Below are 23,681 nucleotides of genomic sequence, written 5' to 3' on the forward strand. Positions count from 1 at the left end.
TAAATTATGAGTATACACAACTACTAAACTTCTAAAGAAGCTTATATTATTATTTCCTTTTTTTGGTAAGTATAAATCAACAGGAATTGACTATAGGGATGTGAGGGTTGTAGGACTGACTGCTGTAAATCGACTCTTCGCAACAGTTAATTTAAAGTAAAGCATTTTATACGGAATCATGCAAAACATTAATTGCACCAATTATTTCTATGACACGTATCTCACCAAGTTTGTCTGTCTGTGTCATCTGTTTTTTATCTACTCTTGAGTACATGCATTAAGCTCATGAATACAGTTATTATTTTAATAATGATGTAAATACAAGGCCATGGGGATATTTAATTTGTCTTTGATGATCTAAAGTTCAGTCTATACATGCGTTGTCATAGTGAGTCACGTAAAATTACTGTACTAATATTTAATCTTAAATTAACACGCTATGAAGCTACGTACACACGAGAAAGATATATTAATAAAAATAAGGTTCCGATTCCCGATTAGAAAAAAAAATATTCAAAAGAAGAAAACGAGCTCCATAAATAGCTTTATAACATAAATGGAATCATTTAGGATACAAAAGTTGGCTCACTATAATAAGGTTCTATGTTAATTTATAATTGTGTTGGAATTAAAATGAGAATTTGAATTAAAACTTTATATATGAAATAATTCATGGTTCTCTTATTACTTATCTTTCAGAATTATTTCAAATTTTTACTGAAAAAGGCTTACAATCATGTGATATACATACATATATAGGTACGATTCGAAGGGATAAATCAATACAATATGTTTTTTTCTGACATTGAGTGCCTTGACCAGCATTCCGCTCTACCAATAGTAAGCAATATGAACACACCCATAAACATAACTAATTATTGAGCTTCACTGCACTGCGCTTGTCACTCTGAGACATAAGATTTTACATCTCAAAATGTTCAGTTACAAATTACCTACCCCGGCTACCATGGCCTCTTCATCAGACTATCACTGTGCATTTAAATAATACATATTGTAATTTGTTTTAAACCTGCATGATTAGCGAGAATAATATATAATAATATATCCCACGCAATACAACTATGCCACTGAGGTAGGTAGTTTTTCTCTTTTTTATTTCTGGATAGTGATCCTAAACTGTCTTTACGGATGTATGTTTGTTGTGTTAATACAATATTATATTTATAACCTTACATGAGTCTGTTGTTAACGTTCAAAGTTCGTTCTATCAATCATACTTTGAAGTTACTTGCGTACTAATTTCAAAAAATTAGTTACAATTTTATTTTATTTTAGTCCACCATGGTCAAACTTAGTAACACAGCTACGATATTGGAATATTTGTAGATTGATATTTTTTTGTACGTCCGAATATAGGGGCGGAATTTTTTACTGCATTCATATCTATAACGAAGTAAAAAATGTGCTCTATAGTGTTTGATGTTTGTTGTTTTAGCAGCTTGTAATTTATTGAATAATATAATTTTTACATTTAAGTTTATAAATGTTCATATTTACCATAATTAAAATGATTGTGATTGGAAACATTACAATTGCAAATTGCGTCGTGTTTTGAATAACAATATAAAAATATCATTGTCAAGTTAAAGATGGTCCTATTCGGTTTTCCTCTTATTGATTGTATTTACTCAGGTACTTTAAAATATATAATTACGTAAAACCTCTTTATTTTTATACTGTAAATACTTGCTTTCAGGCTTTCGATCTTAATAACAGAAAAAAAAAACTTCAATGTATAAATGGTGGTTTTACTGGTGATAAGGTCTCTCATATGTTAGAGTCCGTATGGATAGGTACCACCGCAATGTCTTTTTCTGCCGCCAAGTCGCAGTGTGTAGTCACTGTTGTGTTACAGTTTGAAGGACATTGTAGCCATTGTATCTACTGGACATAAAAAGACTTAAGCAAACTCGTTTCACCGTTCAAAGAAATTTAAAAAAAATAGGCCGTGCATTCAAGTCGTGCTAATGGAGTTCAATACCGGGTTTAGAGAGAAGCGTGCAGTGGGCTGAGGAGCAAGATTAAGCAACAGCGTTCCAGACTCGCGATTCCTACATCTTATGAACATGTTAGATATCTAAATAATAAGCGAATATCTAATAATAAGGTTTTGTGTATCAGCTAGCCAGCGAATTTATATGACCACAAGTCACAAGCGCTCATGAATTATGAACTATGGTCACTCTTAGCAATGTCACTGACCGCATAGTATAATGTAATAGAACAAGTTACAAGATCACGGTGGTATTCTTTGCTTAGTAATGCCGTCGAGATCGAATCCGCATATATGCTACAGGAAAAAACCTCCTATGTTCTTGTAACAATGTAAAAGATACAATAAAATATAGTCTATAGATTCTGATTCTATTGTTTCTATTGCAAAACTATTTCATTTGATACATTTACTCAAATATCCACATACAAGAACTGCTGGTATGTTAGTTTATTGGCTCTTTCTATATTGAACGAACCCGTATCGTTTTAGAAATAGGATATGACGTAATAAGCCAATATGAAAGGTCAACCACCAACTCAAGGCGACGCGATTCTCGTAGTTCAATAATGTTTGAATTGGCAAGTAAGCTTTGAAAGGCACTATATTTTTTTGGTGTTCCAGCAGTTAGATTACAGACCAGGTTTGGCAATTGGCTGACTGCTGGTTAGATCCAGATGAAAAAAATGTATAAAAATGAAGAGCGTGAAGAACTTCTAACAGGTTCCATTGTTGGTTTTTATTATACCCGTGATCTTTTTAGATATTTCACCGTATTAAATCTTGACTGCATACAAAGCCTCCGGTGGGGATAAAGTGTCTAATAAGATGATTAAAGAAACGTGTAAATCAATCGTCGAGTCGTTACTGACTGTCTTTAACCGATGAATCGCTGAAGGTATTTTTCCGTGAATATGACGCTCCGGTTTCATTCGAACAATACCCAAAAGTGGCGCAATACAATATAATCACATAATCTATAACACTGTTACCATCTTTAAACTTCTACAACGTCTCAATGTCCATTGTCTGCTATCGGGCTGATTAGTATTTCACAAAAATCAATTCAGATTTACAAAAAGTCGTCGTCGACTACTGAGGGGGCTACACCGTGTAGAAGAATAGTAAGTACATATGTCCTCGGTATCTTCGTAGACGTCTCCGGCGCCTTTGACAATGCTTGGTGGTATGAACTTCCTAAGTTAAATATAAACGTTTAACGTGTGCTATTAACACCCGGTGTTGTATATTACATGGACCTTGTCTTCAAGGAACTAGACGGAATTTCCGGTGATTTTGCACTGCCCATTCTTAGAATAAAATCTAACAGCTCATATGATTTTTATTCGTGGTGCTTTACAAATGCCTTTTCTAGTTGTAAGCGATATTTTAGGTTAAGTTAAATTCTTAGTTCATTATTTGCTATGGAGGGAAGTGGACAATTAATATTTCTAACTCCTCTCTATCTTTCTATTTGATTAATTTCGTTATGGCATGAACGTAGATTAGTGTTCCCTGAGACTCGTGCAAGCTTTACCGCTCGGTGTCATAAAATGCGTGCCACTGCTGATTTTGCCTTGCAGGAGCTTTAGTGTTGCGTATGACCAGTTAAATCTCCAATAATAACTATATTCCAGAGCTATACATACCTGATTGAAAGTGGGCTGCAGTTCGAAACAATTCCTGAACAGATTTACTCTGGCGAATATGTACAGCCCGAGTCGTGCCCTGGACGCGGCGACGATCAGACGGCGCAGGTCGCGCACGTGGCCGACCGCCTTCGTGCGCACCAGAGATATCAGCGCGATGTCGTTCTGCTGGCCCTGATACTTGTCCACTGTCGTCACCTGCAGACGCGGGCAAATATAATTTTATAAAATATTGTTAGATAGGATGTTGGATATTTTTTAGAAGTGAAAGCAGAAATTGCATAACCGATTTTAATGAAATTTTACACATGGACAGACCATGTCCCCTCGTCATTTAATAAAATAGAAATCGATGTCGAAATGAAATTAGTTTTAGGATTTTATCGCGAGTTGTTTTTATTTTGCCGCAAATGTTTCGGGCTAACGGTTCAGTTCGACCTGGGTTGAGGTCAAACGAAAACTGAATGTTACAAAATCTACCTTAATTTTTTCTTCTTAAGTATACAAAATTAAAGTTGTTTGTTGGCGATCCGATCCATGCAGAAAGATCTTACGGTGTAGTAATAATTAAAGCTACAAAAAAAAATCTCGTCTATTCCCGTCCTCCCCCACTTTTCGTCCTCCATATTCTGGTGGACTACAGGAAAAAAAATGCACTATCCCCTAATAAATAATAAGGGACAACGAAAGATGTTAGTGGCATTGTTATACAGTGGAAGACAATGTAAACTAAGCTATGTACCATGTGTAATTTCCTCAGCTATGTAAGCTAAGCTAAGATGAATTAGTTCTTGGTCTTCCGGATTCAACCGGATTGGTCTGCAACATTCCGATGAAGCGAAGTCACGAATAAGTATGAAACACTCGTACGAAAATATACGATGAGATATCTCGACAGAAAAAGATACCTCCGTCATAGCCGGGACTATAAAAATATCTATGATTGTGTGTTTAAATTGACATTTGATTTTATCATTATAATATATGATAATAATACGAAGATGATGAGATCACTGAGTAAATTAAAAAAATAAGAGCGTTTTCGACAACCTGGCAAGATATTCAATGGAAAGAACAGAATAATTCTTATTTGTGTAGTCTTATAATTTTATATCAACTACACACTAATTAGCCCATCAGGGGTGAGTAAGGTGTAGTTACTAGTGTTATTGTAGTTACAGTTTTGTCACTCCCGAGGGTAATATGCGGCCACCGTGGGTTTTATTTGATACTTACGCCGGTGTAAAGTGTACTTAAGTTAGATACCAAAGGAGGAGCGGTATAATGCTCACTCGGATGATGCTATACTCCTGAGTTGACATTGAGCCGTACGGCCGGTGAAACGAGCATAACCGGTCCATTTACTCCCAATGGCAGAGGTAACGCGCTTTAGGGCCCACGAAAAAAAGGCTAATAGAAAGCTAAATTTATTTTTATTATATCTAATTTTATTGTTTTATATCAAGGATAATAAAAAATACTTGAGTTTATGTTTAATGCTAATTCATATTTGATGAGAAGGATACAAAATAATTTCACAGCTTTTACGAGACATGTGCTTTCTATATTGCCAACGGTTAATGAACAGGAGGTACGTGTGTACGTATTAAATTTCAGTGGGAGAATGACCTTCTTTGTTGGATCAAATTCGCATTTCCCCTTTAAACACGAACACGTGCAGAGTACCTACAAATTCCGTAGCGAAATTTACTTTAGGCACGTAAATAAGCGTCGCTTGAAGGCTCTGTTTTAATTGTTAAATATGAAAATGTGAGAAGAATGTATTCTAAGAGACATGTATACGAATATCTCATTTGCTATACATATAAGCTTTTAAACAAAAGCCACTTATTAAGTATCTAATCCTTAAGTCAACTAAAAAATATAATAATTAATTCAAGTCAATATATTATATATTTTAATAAATTGCTGTATAATTTATATAGGAGTTAATAACGATTTCTAAGTATAAATTCAAATCATAATTTCATGGATAAAATATTATAATGATGGGTTGTGCTTGAATCACTTATGTATGACACCCCGCATGAATAAGGTTATATTTTATTGTTTCCGGGTTATGTCACTTTTAGTCACCGATTAATGATTATGCACAATGCATAAATAATTATACATCTTAATGTACTGTCAATCACAAAAGTAGTTGACAATTTTAAAACACTTCTACATATTATCTTCAATCGAAGTATTCTTTTCTTTACTCTTACATTTTATAGAACAACTAGCGACCCGCCCCGGCTTCGCACGGGTGCAATATTTCCCCACTATTTAATGGATGTTATTATACATATAAACCTTCCTCTTGAATCACTCTATCTATTAAAAAAAAACCGCATCAAAATCCGTTGCGTAGTTTTAAAGATTTAAGCACACATAGGGACAGAGAAAGCGACTTTGTTTTATTCTATGTAGTGAAGTCCCCTGCTGCGTCTGTCTGGCTGTTTAAACGCAATAAACTCAAAAACTAACGAACTGATTGCGATGAAATTTGGTATGGAGATAGTATGATACCCTGGGAAGGACATAGGCTTCTTATTATCCTGGGAAAATACATAGCGGGACATTGACCCAAGACAAACTATTTCATATAGGTGAAGCCGCGAGCAAAAGCTGTTCTAAATAAATTAAGCCATTTAAAGTTTATTTTACTAAACAATTGTTGATACGGACACAAAAGTGTTCACCTTTACGTCTTCGTGCCCTAAATATGGAGACCAAATCTACTCTACTCTGGACAGAAGTTAACGGATCATCACTTTGTCAAGCCGGGTATAAAAAAATACGAAAAATAACATGTAAAATCTACTAATGCCTCTCCAATAACCAAAGAATAATGGATGAAAATATGGAAGCTCTCAATAACGCATACTTTACGGTGAATTGTAGACGCACAGCCAATGGCGTACTTGGTAATGTTAACGTACTATAGCCTATTAGAATAAAGCATGCATATGTTTTAGGCGGCGATAGCCTAGTTGGGTGTGGAACGGACTGCCAAGACGAATGTCCGCAGGTTCAAATCCCAAGGGCACACACCTCTGACTTTTCTAAAAAATCATGTGTGTATTCTTTGTGAATTTATCGTTCGCTTTAACGGTGAAGGAAAACATCGTCAGGAAACCTACACATCTGAGAAATTCTCTATAGGAATTTCGAAGGTGTGTGAAGTCTACCAATCCGCACTAGGCCAGCGTGGTGGACTAAGGCCTAATCCCTCTCAGTAGTAGAGGAGGCCCGTGCTCAGCAGTGGGCAAGTATATAATACAGGGCTGATATTATTATGCATATGTGTTTATCCACCTGGCTCTAATGTAGAGCGTATTGAATCTTAGAAGCATGGTTTAAATATACCAACCAACGTCATAATCTATTAGTAACATAGTGAAGATTTTTTATCGATGGCTATTCCACGAAATTATATCGCAGTAATACACAAACACCCCAATGTGGGCGGTTCTTCTGGTAACAAAATGTTTTGTGAATACAGTTGTATGCATATACTTTGGTTAAATTAGTTGTATATACTTTTTGTTACTGCCTGTGACCTGAGGATTCGTTATGCTTAGCATAGTACAATCTTCTTTGATTTAATTTTATTTTGTACGAAAGTTTAATATAAAATATGCCTATAGTTGTGTAAACAATTATACGGTAATTACAAAGTTAACAGTCATTTAAGTTTATACGCAATTTACATTTGTATGAAACTATTTTTGCTTTTCAGACGGCAAGACACGGCGAACTATTTATGCGTATAATGAACAATAAATAATATATTTTATATAACTATAAAATGAGGGTAGTTCATGTAACATTCACTTTTCCAACTACTTACACCCCATTACGAATTTTGACCATGAAGGCAGAAAAGTTTTTGAAGTATTGCGATTAAAAAACAAAATATATACCCGCGACATGTGTAAAACTTATTTTCATCATCAATAGCGTCATCATCTACACGACGTCTACTCCACTGCAGAACTAAACGTTCTCCAAAGATTCCCAGACCGTCTTAAGCCTCACTTAAGCAGAGCAATTTTCTTGCCCATTTGGATGAAATTATTGCTAGCAATAATGATCAGGAGACTCTTGTATCATACTGTTCACACGCAGGCTAAAACTAAAAGGAACTTTGTCTCCTGCGACTGTTTACATGATATAATATTTTTCATATTTCTCAAAAGACTCCTACAAGGTTATTGCACAGTTGAGGCTAGTATCTCCGAACAGCGCGGGCGAGAATTGCTTTGCCATTGCACATAGTTAGCTGAGAAACGTTTTGATGTGTTTTCAAGAATCGCACGTGCGAAGCAAGAAAATTAATCCGTGTAAATGAAGCTTTAGTTAGAATAAGTTCTATCTAAATACAAACATTACCTTGTGTGGTCGTCCGATGAGAGGGTTTTCGGCGCACCGTTTGTCGATGACGTCCCGGATGAGGTGTTTCTGCCCGTTGTACGTGGTCAGGATGGAGATGCGCTCCGCCGGCCACCCCACAAGCCGCATGTACATGAACACCGCCACCACGTACTCCGCTTCCGCTAGGTTCTATACAACATACATGTTTTTAGATACATTTATCTTATACAACACGGCTATGTCCACTATACCTGATGGTATAGTGACATTAGTTTTCTCTGAGACTCTCCGAGCTTCACTGCTCGGTGTCATAAAATGCGTGCCACTGCTGATCCTGGCTTACAGGAGTTGTAGTGGTGGGTGTGAGGGCGGGAGTCTCTATACCTGATGGTAATCAGTGTGGTGTCCTGATAGACAACCACCTTAAATATAGCAAAAGTTAAGTGTGTACTTGAACTGTTATGCATTTTAAGTGCTTTAAAAATGTCACCATAAAAAACGAATATTATCTAGATTGAGACTTTTACAAATTCCTGAAGGATCTCTTAAAAATATTCAAGTATTCTTAATTACGATAGATATTGAATTAAAAACTCAGATGCAATCGAAAATCCTGGAGTATGATTGAAATCGATTCATGTGCCAGTTTAAAATGGACTTGTCGTTATATGCGCGCAAGGAATGAGTAATAATGCCACCACGGCGCCAACTGTATTTAAAACTGCACATGTGTTTTGTCGGGCGCCAGCCGCTTTGAAAACAACACTTGGTCCAGAATATTGATTTATTTCTACATGATCTTTATGTATTACACTTAAACAATTAACATATTATATTCCTTGCTGATCGGAAGTTAGGTACACAGTTTTAATCGATAATATTCTTAAAATTATTTAAGCGCTTGTTGACAAAAAGTCCTTCAATGAAATTTAATTCATTTGCGATTTTTATAAATATCTTTTTTTATTTACATCGTATATTCAAGGTTTTTGGTTCAATTGCAACTGCGCAGTTCTTATTATAAGATACTCTGAGTTCTCAATCTCTTAAAATTTAAATCTCCAGTTTAACTTGATTTATTTCTACCAAGGCTCATTATGTTCACAATCACGTAGATAATGTGCATAGGTATAATGATGTTTTGTGTAACCATAAAGTCGTATGAATTTATTTGCCACTAGTGAGATAATTTCATATGTGAGAGATGCCTGGGTAGGTATTACAGCAATGTTTATTTCTACCGCCAAGCAGCAGTGTGTAGTCACTGTTGTGTTCCGGTTTGAATGACATTGTAGCCAGTGTAACTACTGGACACGATAAGACTTAAGATCTCATCAGGATGGCGAGCGCAGTGGAATACCAAACAATAATTTGTAATTCAAGGTGTTCCCATATTTATAAGCGGTCGTATCTCTTGCCATCAGGCGAACGGTACTCGTCTTGTCATACAAAGCAATAAAAAAAAAAAAATTGCGCTCAAAGTCGGTTCTGAATTTATAAAACGTCTACTCAATAATTAAAAGTTAGGCCGCTTCTCTGATAGAGAAAAACTTCTTTGCAGCCCGACTACATTTAGTTCAAATGTTTTCCTGGGTACGTATAATTATTATTATGGGGAATATTCTGACAAATAAAAATTACAGAAAGTACAACATTTTGGGCGGTCGGCGTCAAAGCAGGTTTCATACAAGAATGAAAAAACATGTTCTGCATAATTTTATAACTTTTTCGTGAAGCCGGTAAATAAATAAATAAATGCGGTTCGCAAATCCGGTATGCACTTAGCCTGTTTTTTTAATGTTACTAAACGGTTAGATTTGCGTCATCTATTGTTCTCCGAAAATAGCACTGGCGATATTAATTTACATCTGTGGCACATTGTATAACTCATCATGTTGCAAACTGTGTTGATCGTGTGTTAATTGCAGAGAACATTGGCGCCCAACTGTAGCCGATGCTGCATGCTTGTTTCGCTCGCTCCGATACTCTCATAACCTACTCGATTTCAAATTTTAATTTTCGGGTCACGTTTTACAGTTGTCTCCACATATGGGGGCTTAATGTTATAAAAAGCCATCAAAATGTTCAACGAATCTTAATCTTTTGCTTAGTACTGTGAATAAAATCCGACCATGTAGCATAAATTATAACTTAACTGGCGATGTGTTAGGATTACGCGCACTGCAGAACTTAGTAACTGAATGTTCTTGACGACTGATATTATTAATTGACTATTAAATCAGGTCTGCAGACGCACTGAAGTTTAAATTTATTGCTAACGATAAGAGCAATTGTGTGTCGTAGCCTTAGAGCATGTTAAATGCATAGTCCTAGTCCCATATAAAGGGGACGACACAGAGCAAAAATAACAGTAATATATATGGCAGGATAAAATACCTAAATTATTAAAATTACCAAATTGCTTCAGTGTAGATTTTACATAATGCGCTTGTCAACAGGCGAAAGACCTACTCATTAAGTTGTTGAATACCAAATATAAATTTTATTTTAGGCAAATAGTGACGAATAAAATCATATATATATTTTTTATTTGCTTCAACCAGCCTGTCTTTATGCAGAAGATCATTTAACATTAAAAAATGTACACATAAATGTAAAATATGTACATAAGGATGTGTTGACCTCTACGTCGCATTAAATCACATAGCCCGACTTGCTGATGACTTATTAATGTGTCGGTTATACTGAGAACTCTTAATAAACCAATAATTGCCTTTGATGTGCGCTAAATACCATACGCAACCATGGCCAGACTCACTTTATGTTTCATAGAAAAAATCTTCACATGATCTAAAATGTTTTATCTAATTTTTTAATGTTGTTAGAGTTTTGGTTCCCTAGTCAAGAAGATCATATTGTATGTTTTGTAATCTCTTGCTCTTCCATCGGCTATCACGCAATTACAATCAGCACAACATACTTTTTCTAGCAATGTCGGCGGTTCAACTGACAGCAATTTACTTCAGGGACCAAATTCCGGTACAATCGTGTTTTTTTTTTAATGTACAGTACAGTCAACACCGAGGGAAACCTGCGAACGGTATACTGGTTCCCCCGGCTTATCGACTGCAGGGCCCTGGAGGAACAGAGGAAGAGGAGAAATAGGGGGAAATGAAGGGGAAGGAAGAGGATAATATTATTATATGTAATATATGTATATTATTAAATATATATTCCAGAGTCTGGTTGAGAGTTACGGTGGCGAGTTTGATGACGGAATAGTACTTATCTAGAATTAGCAGCATCTACGTACCTGATAGAAGTAAGGACTTGGCTCCGTTTCCCCAACTCCGTTGAAATCGTCCACGTTGACGAGCTGGAAGTCGTAGCGGAGGCCTGCGTTTGCGCCGCGGTATTCCGGTAGGCGAGTCACATGGCCGAGGTCACCCAGTGCCAGGTAGCGCCATCGGTACAAGTTGCAGATACTGGAAGATAAACTCATTTGTAGTCACAGTCGATATGTGGAATGATCTTGAACGTTCAGACGTCAAGTGGATGCACTAGCGGGGCCTCTGCGTACCTTTCGGTAATGAAAGATGTGAGTGTGCACATATAGTTCTATATATCAATGAATGTGTTTCGTATTTCATAATTTTTCTAAATAATTAACCTGCATCTAGCAAACAGATCAACGTTAACAGTACGGGCCAAGGTAAGATGAAAAACAGGTGGCGATGCTATACATTTTTTATTGGACGTATTTGTAGCACAACAAATAATTTTCACAGTTCTTTCAGTACGATCCTCCTCGTACCAATTGGGATTCACAATGACAACACATCTCCTTATACGGAACTACGGAAGTACGGGCGAGAATGTATGCCTGTGTGTGGTCGCGCTAACTTCACAAGTGCCACATCCAATTAACTCAAGAGATACGCCCGAATCCGCACACGCGTAATACGCGTAATAGTTGTCACCTAATTACTTGTAATTGTTTACATTAATTAATACTTATTTAATTACGTAATAAATTCTGTGTAATTCTATTAACATGATATTGGACATGCGCAAAATATATTATTACCAATACATTGAATATTCACGATCTTAATTAATTGATAAGTTTTTTTTTATTAGGTATACAAAGAAAACCAAACCCGTGCCGCGCATTGCGCCGTGTTCATAAGAAATTCAAAGAACAGCGTGCGTAGGCGAGGCTTATTTACATTGGCGTTTTAGCCGACGCCAGCCACTGGGCGGGAGTGAAAGAAAAAAGTTCTCCGATTTTAACAATTTCGTAGACTAGACTGACTTTATTTCCTAAAAGGGTAAAGAGCTAAAAAGTTCCTACTTCAGGGACGCGAGAGCACAAGACCCCGGGCAGTCATATCTCGTCGTCTCCATATCTGATTGTGTATTTGGTACGTGTCTGTATCTTTACATAAAAAATGGTAATGTTTATTTATACAGCTGGAACTTATGCTTATCTCTGTATATCAAGTGACCCTGTAAAGCTATTAATATTTCTTATAACATGTCTCACAAATGTTCATAATGTATTATTCAATACGAATATGTTATGAAGCAGTCAGCTCACATACACATATTTTACCGATATCTTAAAATTTCCCAACGTCTCGATGCTGATTTTGGTTCATTGTTGTCGAATAAAACACGTATACAAATGTAAATATACGCTGTTTTGAATTGGTTTGTTTCTTTACAGCATCGAGGTCATGTTGCTGTTTATTTCGAATACTATACAATGGCATGAGAGATTCTGCTATAAACATACTCGTGGTAGGTGTTTCATATACATGACCCTGGGCAGTACGAGCGCAATATCTGTTCCTGCCGCTAAGTAATATTGTGCAACCAGTTTTGTGTTCCGGTTTTAAGGAAGGAATATAAATTAATTGGTATGAAATATTTCTGAACGCTTACATCTGCTTAGAAAATATTACCACATATAGTTAGTTGTACGACTAAGATGAGCGATGATCACTGAGATAGTCATCTGAGGGTCTACTTCGAAAAAAGAAATCCGTAGTTTCTGATGACGGATCGCACATTATGTTATTACGAAGTGTTACAGATCCGATAACGGATTCGACGACGGATACGTTCCGTTCATTGCAATGTTGCAGACATGGAATTTGTAAGAACTTATAGAGCTTCGCCATCCCTTTTTATAAGCATCGGCGATGATAAAGTCCCACTGCTTTCTAAAAATATATATATACCTATATACGGGGAAGTGATCCTACCACTAAGGTAAGCTACGGAACGGTGACGGATCCGAAGTAATTTGGTAGTAAAGTTAAATCCGAAGTTCGTCGTTTCTTCGTTTCGGACCGTCGTTTCGACGTTTATTTTAGAAGTAGACCCTCTGGTTACAGTCGAACAGTCGAATAACTGACATGTGAAATGCCAAAAAATGTGGTCGTTATAGTTATCTTATATATTAGTTATACAAACAAATAATTATCACTCCTCTGCAATAAGGAATAATTTATCATTCCCCTGTATATTCCTAGTGATCGAAGGTAACTGATATCTTTTCTACGAATGAGACCGTGTGTAGTGGCAAACATTCGCCGTTTCGAAGCCACAGCCCTACTTTGTATCGCCATAAAAAAGTAATAAAATGTTATATTTTTTATCTGCGTGTCTGTATTACGCATACGTGTGAAACAGAATTAGAATTTGTTTACAACTTTGATCGGAAGCACGTTAACATGTGAACGAGACTCAGTGGGAAAAATAGAGAATAAAAGCTGCAGTGGGTAGTCACGGTTGTGTTCCAGTTTGAATGACATTGTAGCCAGTGTAACTACTGGACATAATAAGACTTAACAGCTCATGTCCTAGGTTGGCGAGCGCAATAGAATACCAAATAATACTTTGTAATTCATGGTGTTGCATGGTATTTCTACTGTTTATGGGTCGTATCGTTTACCATCAGGCGAACGGCAAACTCGTAACGTCCTTCAAAGCAATAAAAAAATAATAATAATGATAGGATCAAATTACAAATTCCCTTATCTGTCTGTTCACAAGTTCGATTGTTGCTACATCTGGCTGAATTCCATATACACCACACATGGACAGGGGCGGTTTTAATTCGTCATTCATTTGTTGATATCGTTTATTATAAAAATTATACTATCAATTCTATAAATGTATAAAAAATTTCGAAAGCACGTCTGAAAATTTTAAAGGTTAATAAAAAATAAACCCGGGCACGTGCCGTAACGAAACAGTTTTTTTTATTATTATTAAATTACTACACGGTCACAATAATTGCACTTCTCTGGAATACGTTGACCTCTTTACCTTTCACCTCAGTGTCAGTACAGTTTGCATCTTCGAAAATTGCATGTCGATACGCATTTCGAGAATTGGGTTATTTGCGTCTAACGAGCGTTTTGTTTTAAAAAAAATATTGTTACGTTTGGAAGTTTATTTGTTACGTTTGGACTATTTTTGTTAATTTATTTTTTATAATGATTTCTTATGTTTACGCGAATGTTAGACATTGAAATTAAACTAATTTTGGGATTCTATCGCGGTTTTTAGTATTTTACTCTAGTAGGGGGATTCTAGTCCCCCTCGTGACCATGAAGGCTGCAAAGTCTTCGAAACGTCGGGAGAAAATAAAATACTAAAAACCGCGATAGAATCCGAAAATTAGTTTGATTTCAAAGTTATTTTTTTACAAAAAATATTTATTTATTAAATTATTCTATAAAAACAAATACATAATAACATACACACATACATGAAGAGCATATATTTAGAAAGAATACTTAAATTCAATTACTACAAAAAAAAAATATGTATGCAGGAATTCCGAGCAAGAGGTATGCAAAATTGCGAATATACGGTCAGCGTCACGACACAAATAGAACTATCCTCCAATCCGCACACCACCGCTTTATAAAGGCACCAACTACCCCAACTACTACATTTCTCCCACTTTACTGCATAAAGTGAATCATTTCCGGCGCTGACCATACTCGCAAGCCTGCACGGACCAAATAGTCCCCTCTTTGCCTTCTAATTTTTAATTACAATATTTTATAATATCTAAACATAATATAATTTGACATTTTTCTCGCGAATACTTGTTCCCATAAAAACTAAACAACCGGAAGTCCAAAAATAAATCAAATAATTCATTTAATCATAAAGAACGCGCCGTCATGTATGTATTTTGTGATACTTGTTTTTCGCACTGTACTTGGGCGTCGATGTGACGTCATCGAAGCGAGGTACACAGATAATTTGATCGTTTAGTACATATTAACGGTTTTCAGATTTTTGCTTCACATGTATACTAAGACATTTTTTGCTAAATTTCATGATTCTAGGGCAACGGGAAATACCATATTATGTTTGAATTCCTTGTAAAATAACAATTTTGATAAATTTCCTGTTCAATTCCAGGTTCTAATCCTTTTAATTAAACTAAATGCATAATTGAGCGACCAAGCCGTTTACCTGATTGTCAGTTACAAAATTCTAAAGTTTACTTTTTATAAAAGTAATAAATATAAGATAAAATAAAATAACTGTAAAATTAAGTTGATTACAAAAAAAATAAGTGGGATATTGAAAATCAACCCTTCAATGGAATCACGCTGCAAGCATATTTTGGACATACATTAACGGTTTTGTACTGCGCGCGGTAAACTACGCATTGACTTTCGAACCCGTAATGTAACGAGCCCGAATGTGCAGTTGTAAATAGGAATATTTTATATGAGACAAGGATTCATAGAAAACACTGTCATGGGTCATTACAATTTAAAGGTAATAATTACCAACGAATGAATGGAACTTAAGCCACAGCACATAGTTTGCGGAAAACAACGAGCGTATTATTCTATTCTTAATAAAATATGGTCATTATGCATTTTTAATAGAGATAAAATATTTTGCGGTCATAAAAGAAATATGCGTGCATCTGTTTAACCGCACATGTGTAGCCATGAGGAACAGGCCCGCCATATGCCATAGCCTTTTTACTTTTCTTTTTTTGGATGGTGGTTATTTCAACTTACGTCAACAACATAATATGTACATACTTATGTATTATATTGGAGACATTTTTTGAATTGTTCACGATCCGATCGAAAGCTGAAGATTTTGCCAATATTAAAATTCTTACCTTGATCGCGCACGACCCTGAGCATCCAGTTCAACATATGGCACTCCCAGCCTGACCATCCTCGTGAAGAGACTTTGTTCCATGTTGCAGTACTTCTGGAAGGCCATGTTCTTCACCACCGGTGGAAGCTGGTGATGATCTCCGATCATGATCCATCGTTTGAGCCTAGACCTGCCATCTTGTGGATTTTGAAGCAGCAGCGGTATGAACGTTTCGATTTCGAGGATTTGAGCAGACTCTTCCATGAGGATGTTGTCGTATTTGAAGCCTAATATATGTGGAAATTATATGATTGAAATATGCTAATAGGTTTAGTTGGTGCGTAAAAGTGTACAAATTCTGGATCTTTATAGCATTTAAATAATATAGCCTTAAGTACAATTAAATTGATGTAATTTATAATCTACTAAGTAGTTATAAGATTAAATTCTAAAGACTGATCGTGAAACAACCAGATAACAGAACAGATCTAAAACTTTAATATGAACAAATGAACAGGAATAATTCAGTCATAACGTGTTGTCCTGATTTTCTTATAAAACTTACCCATTTGTACGAGTTCGGATCGTTTCAACGCTGCATGGGTACATGTCATGGCTATTATTTTCGCTTCTTTTACAAGTAAATATTTCGAACGATCCAAACCGGAACGCAGTAGCTCGAAAGCACGAAACTCTTCCAATTCTTCAAATATGTGGTTGATATATCTGTAAGAACGTTATTTATTATATAATAAAATTAAAATTAATGCTATGATATATATTTATTTTATTTTTTACCTGTTTTTTTTTTTTTTTTTTTTTTTTTTTTTTTTTTTTTTTTGTGTCGCGGGGAAAATCCATTTACGGACCCCCCACCTCCGAGGAGGCGGGGGAGTGTCGGACTCACCGGCGCCTTCCACCCAGCGATGCTAGGAGTCGCCCGAGATGTAATGGGCGGTCGCTGGGTGGGTCCCTACCAGACTTAGCGCACCGGAATACCGACTAAAAAACCCCGCGTGGGCCATCATCGGCGCATTAGGGACGGCTCCGGGAAACCCTGCGCAGATCGCATGGATTGCGCCGGCACCGCCCCTGCGCAGTGCCGCTTTCGCGGCCCGACTCGGCGGGGGGAAAGGTCCGTTCCCCCCGCACGCCGAGCGTCGCTGTGGCGACGGCGACAACGTGAGGCCTAGCCCTTCACGCTGTCGCCCACCCCGTGGGCCGCCTTAATGGATGGTAGGAGCGGCGGCCCCGGTTGCCCACGAGGCGCAGGGCGACGGGTTAGACACCGTCGCCCCGACGCCTCCTTCTCCTCCTCTGGCGGCGGCGGGCGGGATCGGTCTGCTCCCTATCCCGCTCCGCGGCCTCCTTCTGCGACATGGCACGCTCGCAGAAGGAGGCCATAGCTCGCCACGACCTCCGACTGCGGACCATGGCGGCGACCACGGTCGGCAACGAGAGGTCGCTTCCGATGACGGCCAAGAGAGCGCTGCGCTCTTCCGTCCAGGCTGGGCACTCCTCGAGAGTGTGTTGGGCCGTGTCCTCGCGGCAGTTGCCACAGTGGTGGCACGCGGCGGACTCCTCCTTCCCGGCTATGCGACACAGGTATGCACCGAAGCACCCGTGCCCGGTGAGCACCTGCGTCAGCCGGAATGTCGGCGCACCGTGGCGCCTGTCCAACCACTGTCGAAGGACGGGTCGCACTGCCGCGACAGTCCTCAAGCCCGCACTCGGGCTCTCCAGCCTGAGCTGCCATTCCTCCACAGCGGCGTTGCGGAGGGAGACCAGAGTGGTCTCGACCTCTTGGGGGCTAGCCTCTGTCCTCGGCGCAAGCTCTCTTCCCGCCACCAGAAGACAGAAGAGAGAGCCCGCGCGTCGAGATCCCAGGGCAGAGTGCCCGCCAATACGCAAGCCGCTTCGTGTGAGATCGTGCGGTAGCCCCTGACGATACGCTGCGCCACCATGCGCTGCGGTCTTCGCAGCAGCCTGACGCAGCGGTCGTTCGGGGAATTGGCCCATAAGGGAGAAGCGTAGAGGGCCATAGACCGCACGACTCCAGCGTACAGATTCCGGCAGGGATTGCCAGGACCTTCGACGTTTGGTAGCAGACGGCCGAGAGCACCGGCCGTCCGTACCAACTTCGGCGAGAGAAACCTCAAAGTGCGCGCGGAAGTCCCATCGGCTGTCCAGATGAAGACCGAGATACTTCATCTTTGAGCCGACGGGTATCCGCACGCCCTCCACAGAGATGTAGGCCTCGATGGGCGGCCTACTCCGAGGCCCATGGAAGGCAAGGGCCTCGGTCTTGTGGAGAGCCACCGCGAGACCCAGTCGCCGAATCCTGCGCACCACCAATTCGGTACCGAATGAGGCGAGCAGGGACGCCCTCTGAAAGGTCCTGGCCGTCGCCGTCACGAGCGTGTCGTCCGCATAGCAGACGACGGCGACGCCTCGAAGGTTGGTACCACGGAGCACCCAGTCGTAGCCGATGTTCCACAGGAGCGGCCCGAGGACCGAGCCCTGCGGGACACCGCACGACATCGCTCTACGGTGCCACCCGTCAGCGCCCGGATACACCACGTACCTGTCTGACAAAAGCTAGTTTATGTCCAAGCCAAGTGTGAATAACGTGGCTTTACCGGCTAGGGACTGTAGTCGGATGCGTTTTCGTAGATGAATAATCTATACAGAGTAATCGCAAACGGAATCTAAAGTAAAGTCATCAATTTCTGATTAACCGTTTATACTTGTGCACGCACGGAATGTCTACGCCACGGGCGGTGGACTTTGCTGTCCATTGAAAGATTTGTAGCCCGCGGAATGGATCAGATAAGAATGGATTCCTCAGAAACAACAGGCATTATGACCCATCTTTTGTAAGAAAAGGAACGACAGAAAAAATGCTTTGGTGATTGCTGCAAATTATGATCTGTGCTTCATCAGACGAAGTCATTAAAAGCTTTTATTTAATTTATTATAAAAAAAAAAAAAAAAATTCGTTTCGGTGCTAAGCCGACTATGTGGTTTGCCTGAATGTCGATCGGTTGCTTGTGGAAACAGTCAGAGTTGGGGACGAGTATTCGTGCTAAAGTAGCGACGTTTCCAGTAGTAACTCACACATTTTCATGGTCAATATTATTTGCTGTCGCAGGGACAATTAGGACAGATTGTCTTATAAAACTAGCGCCAACAGTGTTCATAATTCATATTGTGGATATTATAATATAATAATTATATTAGTGGAAAGCTTGTCATCTATTCAAGTAATTGAGTTATCATCAAGCAAGTGACATGCTTAGAGACATTACGGGTAGTATGACCGAGGGGCTTCCCCCTGACAAGCAATATTTTTGTCACTTTATGAATTTAATAAAAAAAACATTCCTGAGCGTCCCTGCACTACTCATAATTAGATGTATGCCAAGAATCCAGTTTGACTATAGGCACTTAATTCGACGACTAGCCTTTAGGCGCGCCCAAGAAATTCTTAATCTGGCAAGGTCCGTATTTATTAATCGTATTAATAAGTAAGGCCTAGGACAAAGGGCCGTAGAAATACCACAGATAATAAGGCTACGGCCACATGACTGCGCTGCATATATTGCGAAATGAGCTCCGCGCAGCTATATTAAGTTTCTCCTTATTTAAGTTTCAAATATAAAATAAGCAAAATAAATGCTTAAATGCAATATTGTTCTTAAGAATATCTAATGGGTAGATACCGCTAGTTTCCTGAACAACGACGCGATTGATTTAGTTAAACAATGTAGAAACTGTCGTTTCTTTAATGGAATTTCTTAATCATGTCGTTAATATTCATCTAACATTAATATTTATTCAGATGTTCATGTTATAGCGCGCCCTATAACTGGGACCATTGCTTCGGCACCGAACTCGTCGGCCCCGCGAACCCCTTTACCGCACCGCGCTTACGGGCTGCGTCCACGACGGCGTCCTGCGCTCCCGCAGTGCCGAGCCGGCTGTATCTAAGGGAGGACGCGTGCGCGAGCGTGACCCGTGGGCTCACCTTTGTAATTGCCGACCCAAATTGATCATTATTATTGTTATAAATACACCTCATATAATTTGTAAAATTTTATTAAATAAATATATACCCGATAATGTTTGGTTACTGATACTTCACTATTTGACGTGCAAGGCGGGAAACCGCATGAACATAATATGTGCTAATTCCGTCGCGAATTGAAGGTCGCTGGCATGATGCTCTTCCCTTTTACCACATTATGTAAGAAAAAACAACGGTGCACAAAATTAACAGTAACGATAGCTCCCATAATCTATATATACGTACAACCACATCCAGAATAATGAAAATATGTAACTCTTTAATTATACCATAGCTTTATCAAAATTTACTGTACTATAATATATTATGATATAGGTGCATAATAATTATTTTGTCAGGAAAATATTTATTTATGAGGGTAAGTATTTGTGATGTGTCCTATTTTTTACTATAACAACAAACTTTAAACAGATCGTCAATCGGAGCATCGGGCAGTTTGTCATTGATTCTTGTATCGTTCGGTCGATTGATTATATCATTGTGAAATATGTAAAAGGTAGTAATTTTTATATAAAACAAAACGTATCTTTAAAATAAAACTATTTGCCGGATTTTATCGCGATTTTTTATGTTATTATTTTCTTTTGATGTTTCGTAGACTTTGCAGCCTTTATGGTCACAAGGGGGACTGAGATGTTCGTCCAAAAAGTCAAAGTTACAATATCTACATTTTACAATTACAAAAAATTAGAAATTATGCAAAAAAAATAATTATTGTAGCAATTGCTGGTCCGATCTATGTAGAATGAGCTCACAGTGTCTTGAAGTCTGGCAGCCGGAATTAGCTATGATTAGCGATTCGAGAAGGAAGAGGATGGATAAATTTATTCGGATCCAAGATACATTTGTAGTGATCGTAATGGAATAGATGATTTAAAAGTTTACATAATGATGTCATCTAACATTTATTAAACATGACTAATGTATGCAGAATGTTTTAAAAATAATTGATGTAACAATTACCTGTAACAGCTCTTAGCTATCTCCATGTCCTCTTCATAGGACTTGCCGGGAAAAAGTGGTTTGGGTGCATCGTCAAAGAATTCGTGGAAAGGAAACTCCTTGCTTATGGTCTCCACGGATTTTGTCTGGAAAAGAATATAACATGTTTTTTTTATCTTTACTTAATTCGGGGTTTTCATCAATCATGGATATGCCAACCCCATAGTACCTTATAATGTATTAAATCTATAAATATAAAATGTTAAAAAGACAGTTTTCCAAAATCTACTATTATTTGTTTCTTATTCCTAAAATCGTCTATACTAAATTCCATAATAGTAACATATAACTACAAATTCGAAAAATTATTACATAATAAACAGTTTCATCACCGCTGAGTCATGAGACGATAACTTCAAATAGACTCCTCATTGTGCCGTTTCAATAGACTCTTTGTACTAAATAATAACTGCACGCGCAAAAACAGCATCATTCATCATATTTTTATTATAAGCAATTTTTGTCAATTAAATGGCTGCGAAGAATATAATTTAATTCAATACTCTTATGCAGTCCAGTCTGACTAATATGTCATCTTTAAAATCTATCATACCTTGTTAAGTATTGTTTGTTTACCATAATATGTTATGTTAGAATTTTAAGGGACGCTGATTTTTTTTTTGTTTTTGGGACCTAATGAGTACGCCAGCTCTTGGCGATGCATAAAACGCTTCTGTCAGAAGAGACAAGAACTATCTAAACGCGCTAAGGTTCTTTGTTAGGCTAGATACATTGAAGAAGACCACATTTTGTTTTGTTCTTAGTTAAAGGTTCACAACAAGTCAGTCATCAGCTTTCAGAAATTGTGAACACAATTTGTACTTCGTTATTTTCCGACTTTAAAAATTGAAGGTTCTTAAAATTAAACTATTTTTCGGATTTTATCGCGGTTTTAATGTCTAACATTCGCGTAAACTTAAGGTTCTTAATTCGTCGCGTTTATATGTTTTTTTTTTATTTTATGGCTTCTTTTTTTTAACGCTTTTTAGTTACGATTAAAGGGAGGAAACCCTAAAATCCTTAAAATAATAAAGTTGGCAATAAAATAGATATCGATATATTTATTATTTAATGATTCTGTTAAAGTATTTAAAGTTTAAGTGCTGGATTATCCCAAAAACAAGCATGTAACTAATAATTAGAATAAATTCGTAATGATCATTAGTTAAGCTTAATATGGTATAAGCTAACTCTGTGGTTTCCCTGTTGCCACTTGCCAATTGTTTCATATTATTTACAACAATGTTATAAAAACGAATTATTTATTATACAATCGTTACTCAATGATCTTATAGTTTAGTTGTTTAAATATTATATTTTAGTTTTTAATCTATACTATTATATAAAGCTGAAGAGTTTGTTTGTTTGTTTGTTTGTTTGTTTGTTTGTTTGTTTGAACGCGCTAATCTCAGGAACTACCGGTCCAAACTGAAAAATTCTTTTTGCGTTGGATAGCCCTATGTTCGTGGAGTGCTATAGGCTATATATCATCACGCTATACCCAATAGGAGCGGAGCAGTAATGCCTAATCTCAGGAACTACCGATCCGAACTGAAAAATTCTTTTTGCGTTGGATAGCCCTTTATTTGTGGAGTGCTATAGGCTATATATCATCACGCTATATCCAATAGGAGCGGAGCAGTAATGGCTAATCTCAGGAACTACCGGTTCAAACTGAAAAATTATTTTTGCGTTGGATAGCCTTTTGTTCGTGGAGTGCTATAGGCTATATATCATCACGCTATACCCAATAGGAGCAGAGCAGTAATGGCTAATCTCCGGAACTACCGGTTCGAACTAAAAAAATCATTTTGTATTGGATAGCCCTTTGTTCGTGAAGTACTATAGGCTATATATCATCACGCTATGACTAATAGGAGCAGAGCAGTAATGGCTAATCTCAGAAACTAGGAGTTTGAACTGAATAATTCTTTTTGTGTTGGATAGCCCTTTGTTCCTGGAATGCTATAGGCTATATATATCATCACGCTATGACCAATAGGAGCGGAGCGGTAATGAAACATGATGCAAAAACGGGGACAATTTATTAGTTTTGAGAGCTTCTGTTGCATGCGCTGCGTAAACGGTTAAAGTTATGCAACAATAATGTATGACGGGATAGTTCCTCTTAAAAAGTTCTACAAAAATATATCATAAAACAAAGTCCCCCGCTGCATCGGTCTGCCCGAACATGTTAAACTCAAAGACTACCCAACGTATTAGGATAAAATTTGGTATGGAGACAGTTTGAGACCCTGGGAAGAACATAGGCTCCCGGGAAAATATATAGCGTGACTTTTATAACGGAAAACTTTAGCCCGAAAAACTTTATAACGCGGGCGGAGCCGCGGGCAAAAGCTAGTTAAATATATTGTTAGTGGTAAATGCTGTGTACACGTATTAGTAGCACACATATCAGATGCTGTACCTT

At 37.9% G+C, this 23,681-nt stretch overlaps 1 protein-coding gene across 3 annotated transcripts in view; it reads right to left on the reverse strand.

Annotated features, from left to right (window-relative positions):
• The window catches only part of LOC115443410 (RNA helicase aquarius), an 81,890-nt gene that overhangs the window by 2,800 nt on the left and 55,409 nt on the right, over positions 1-23,681 (reverse strand). For all 3 annotated transcript variants that reach the window (XM_030168797.2, XM_030168798.2, XM_037438195.1), the window contains 6 exons: positions 21,212-21,336; positions 16,727-16,887; positions 16,181-16,448; positions 11,318-11,489; positions 8,062-8,232; positions 3,664-3,861 (listed from right to left, as the gene is read on the reverse strand). In XM_030168797.2, coding sequence (XP_030024657.1) covers positions 3,664-3,861; positions 8,062-8,232; positions 11,318-11,489; positions 16,181-16,448; positions 16,727-16,887; positions 21,212-21,336 — 1,095 coding nt within the window. The remainder of the gene's footprint in view (positions 1-3,663; positions 3,862-8,061; positions 8,233-11,317; positions 11,490-16,180; positions 16,449-16,726; positions 16,888-21,211; positions 21,337-23,681) is intronic.

The sequence above is a fragment of the Manduca sexta genome, chromosome 13 (assembly GCF_014839805.1).
Source record: "Manduca sexta isolate Smith_Timp_Sample1 chromosome 13, JHU_Msex_v1.0, whole genome shotgun sequence".
In the NCBI taxonomy this organism is placed as follows: domain Eukaryota; kingdom Metazoa; phylum Arthropoda; class Insecta; order Lepidoptera; family Sphingidae; genus Manduca; species Manduca sexta.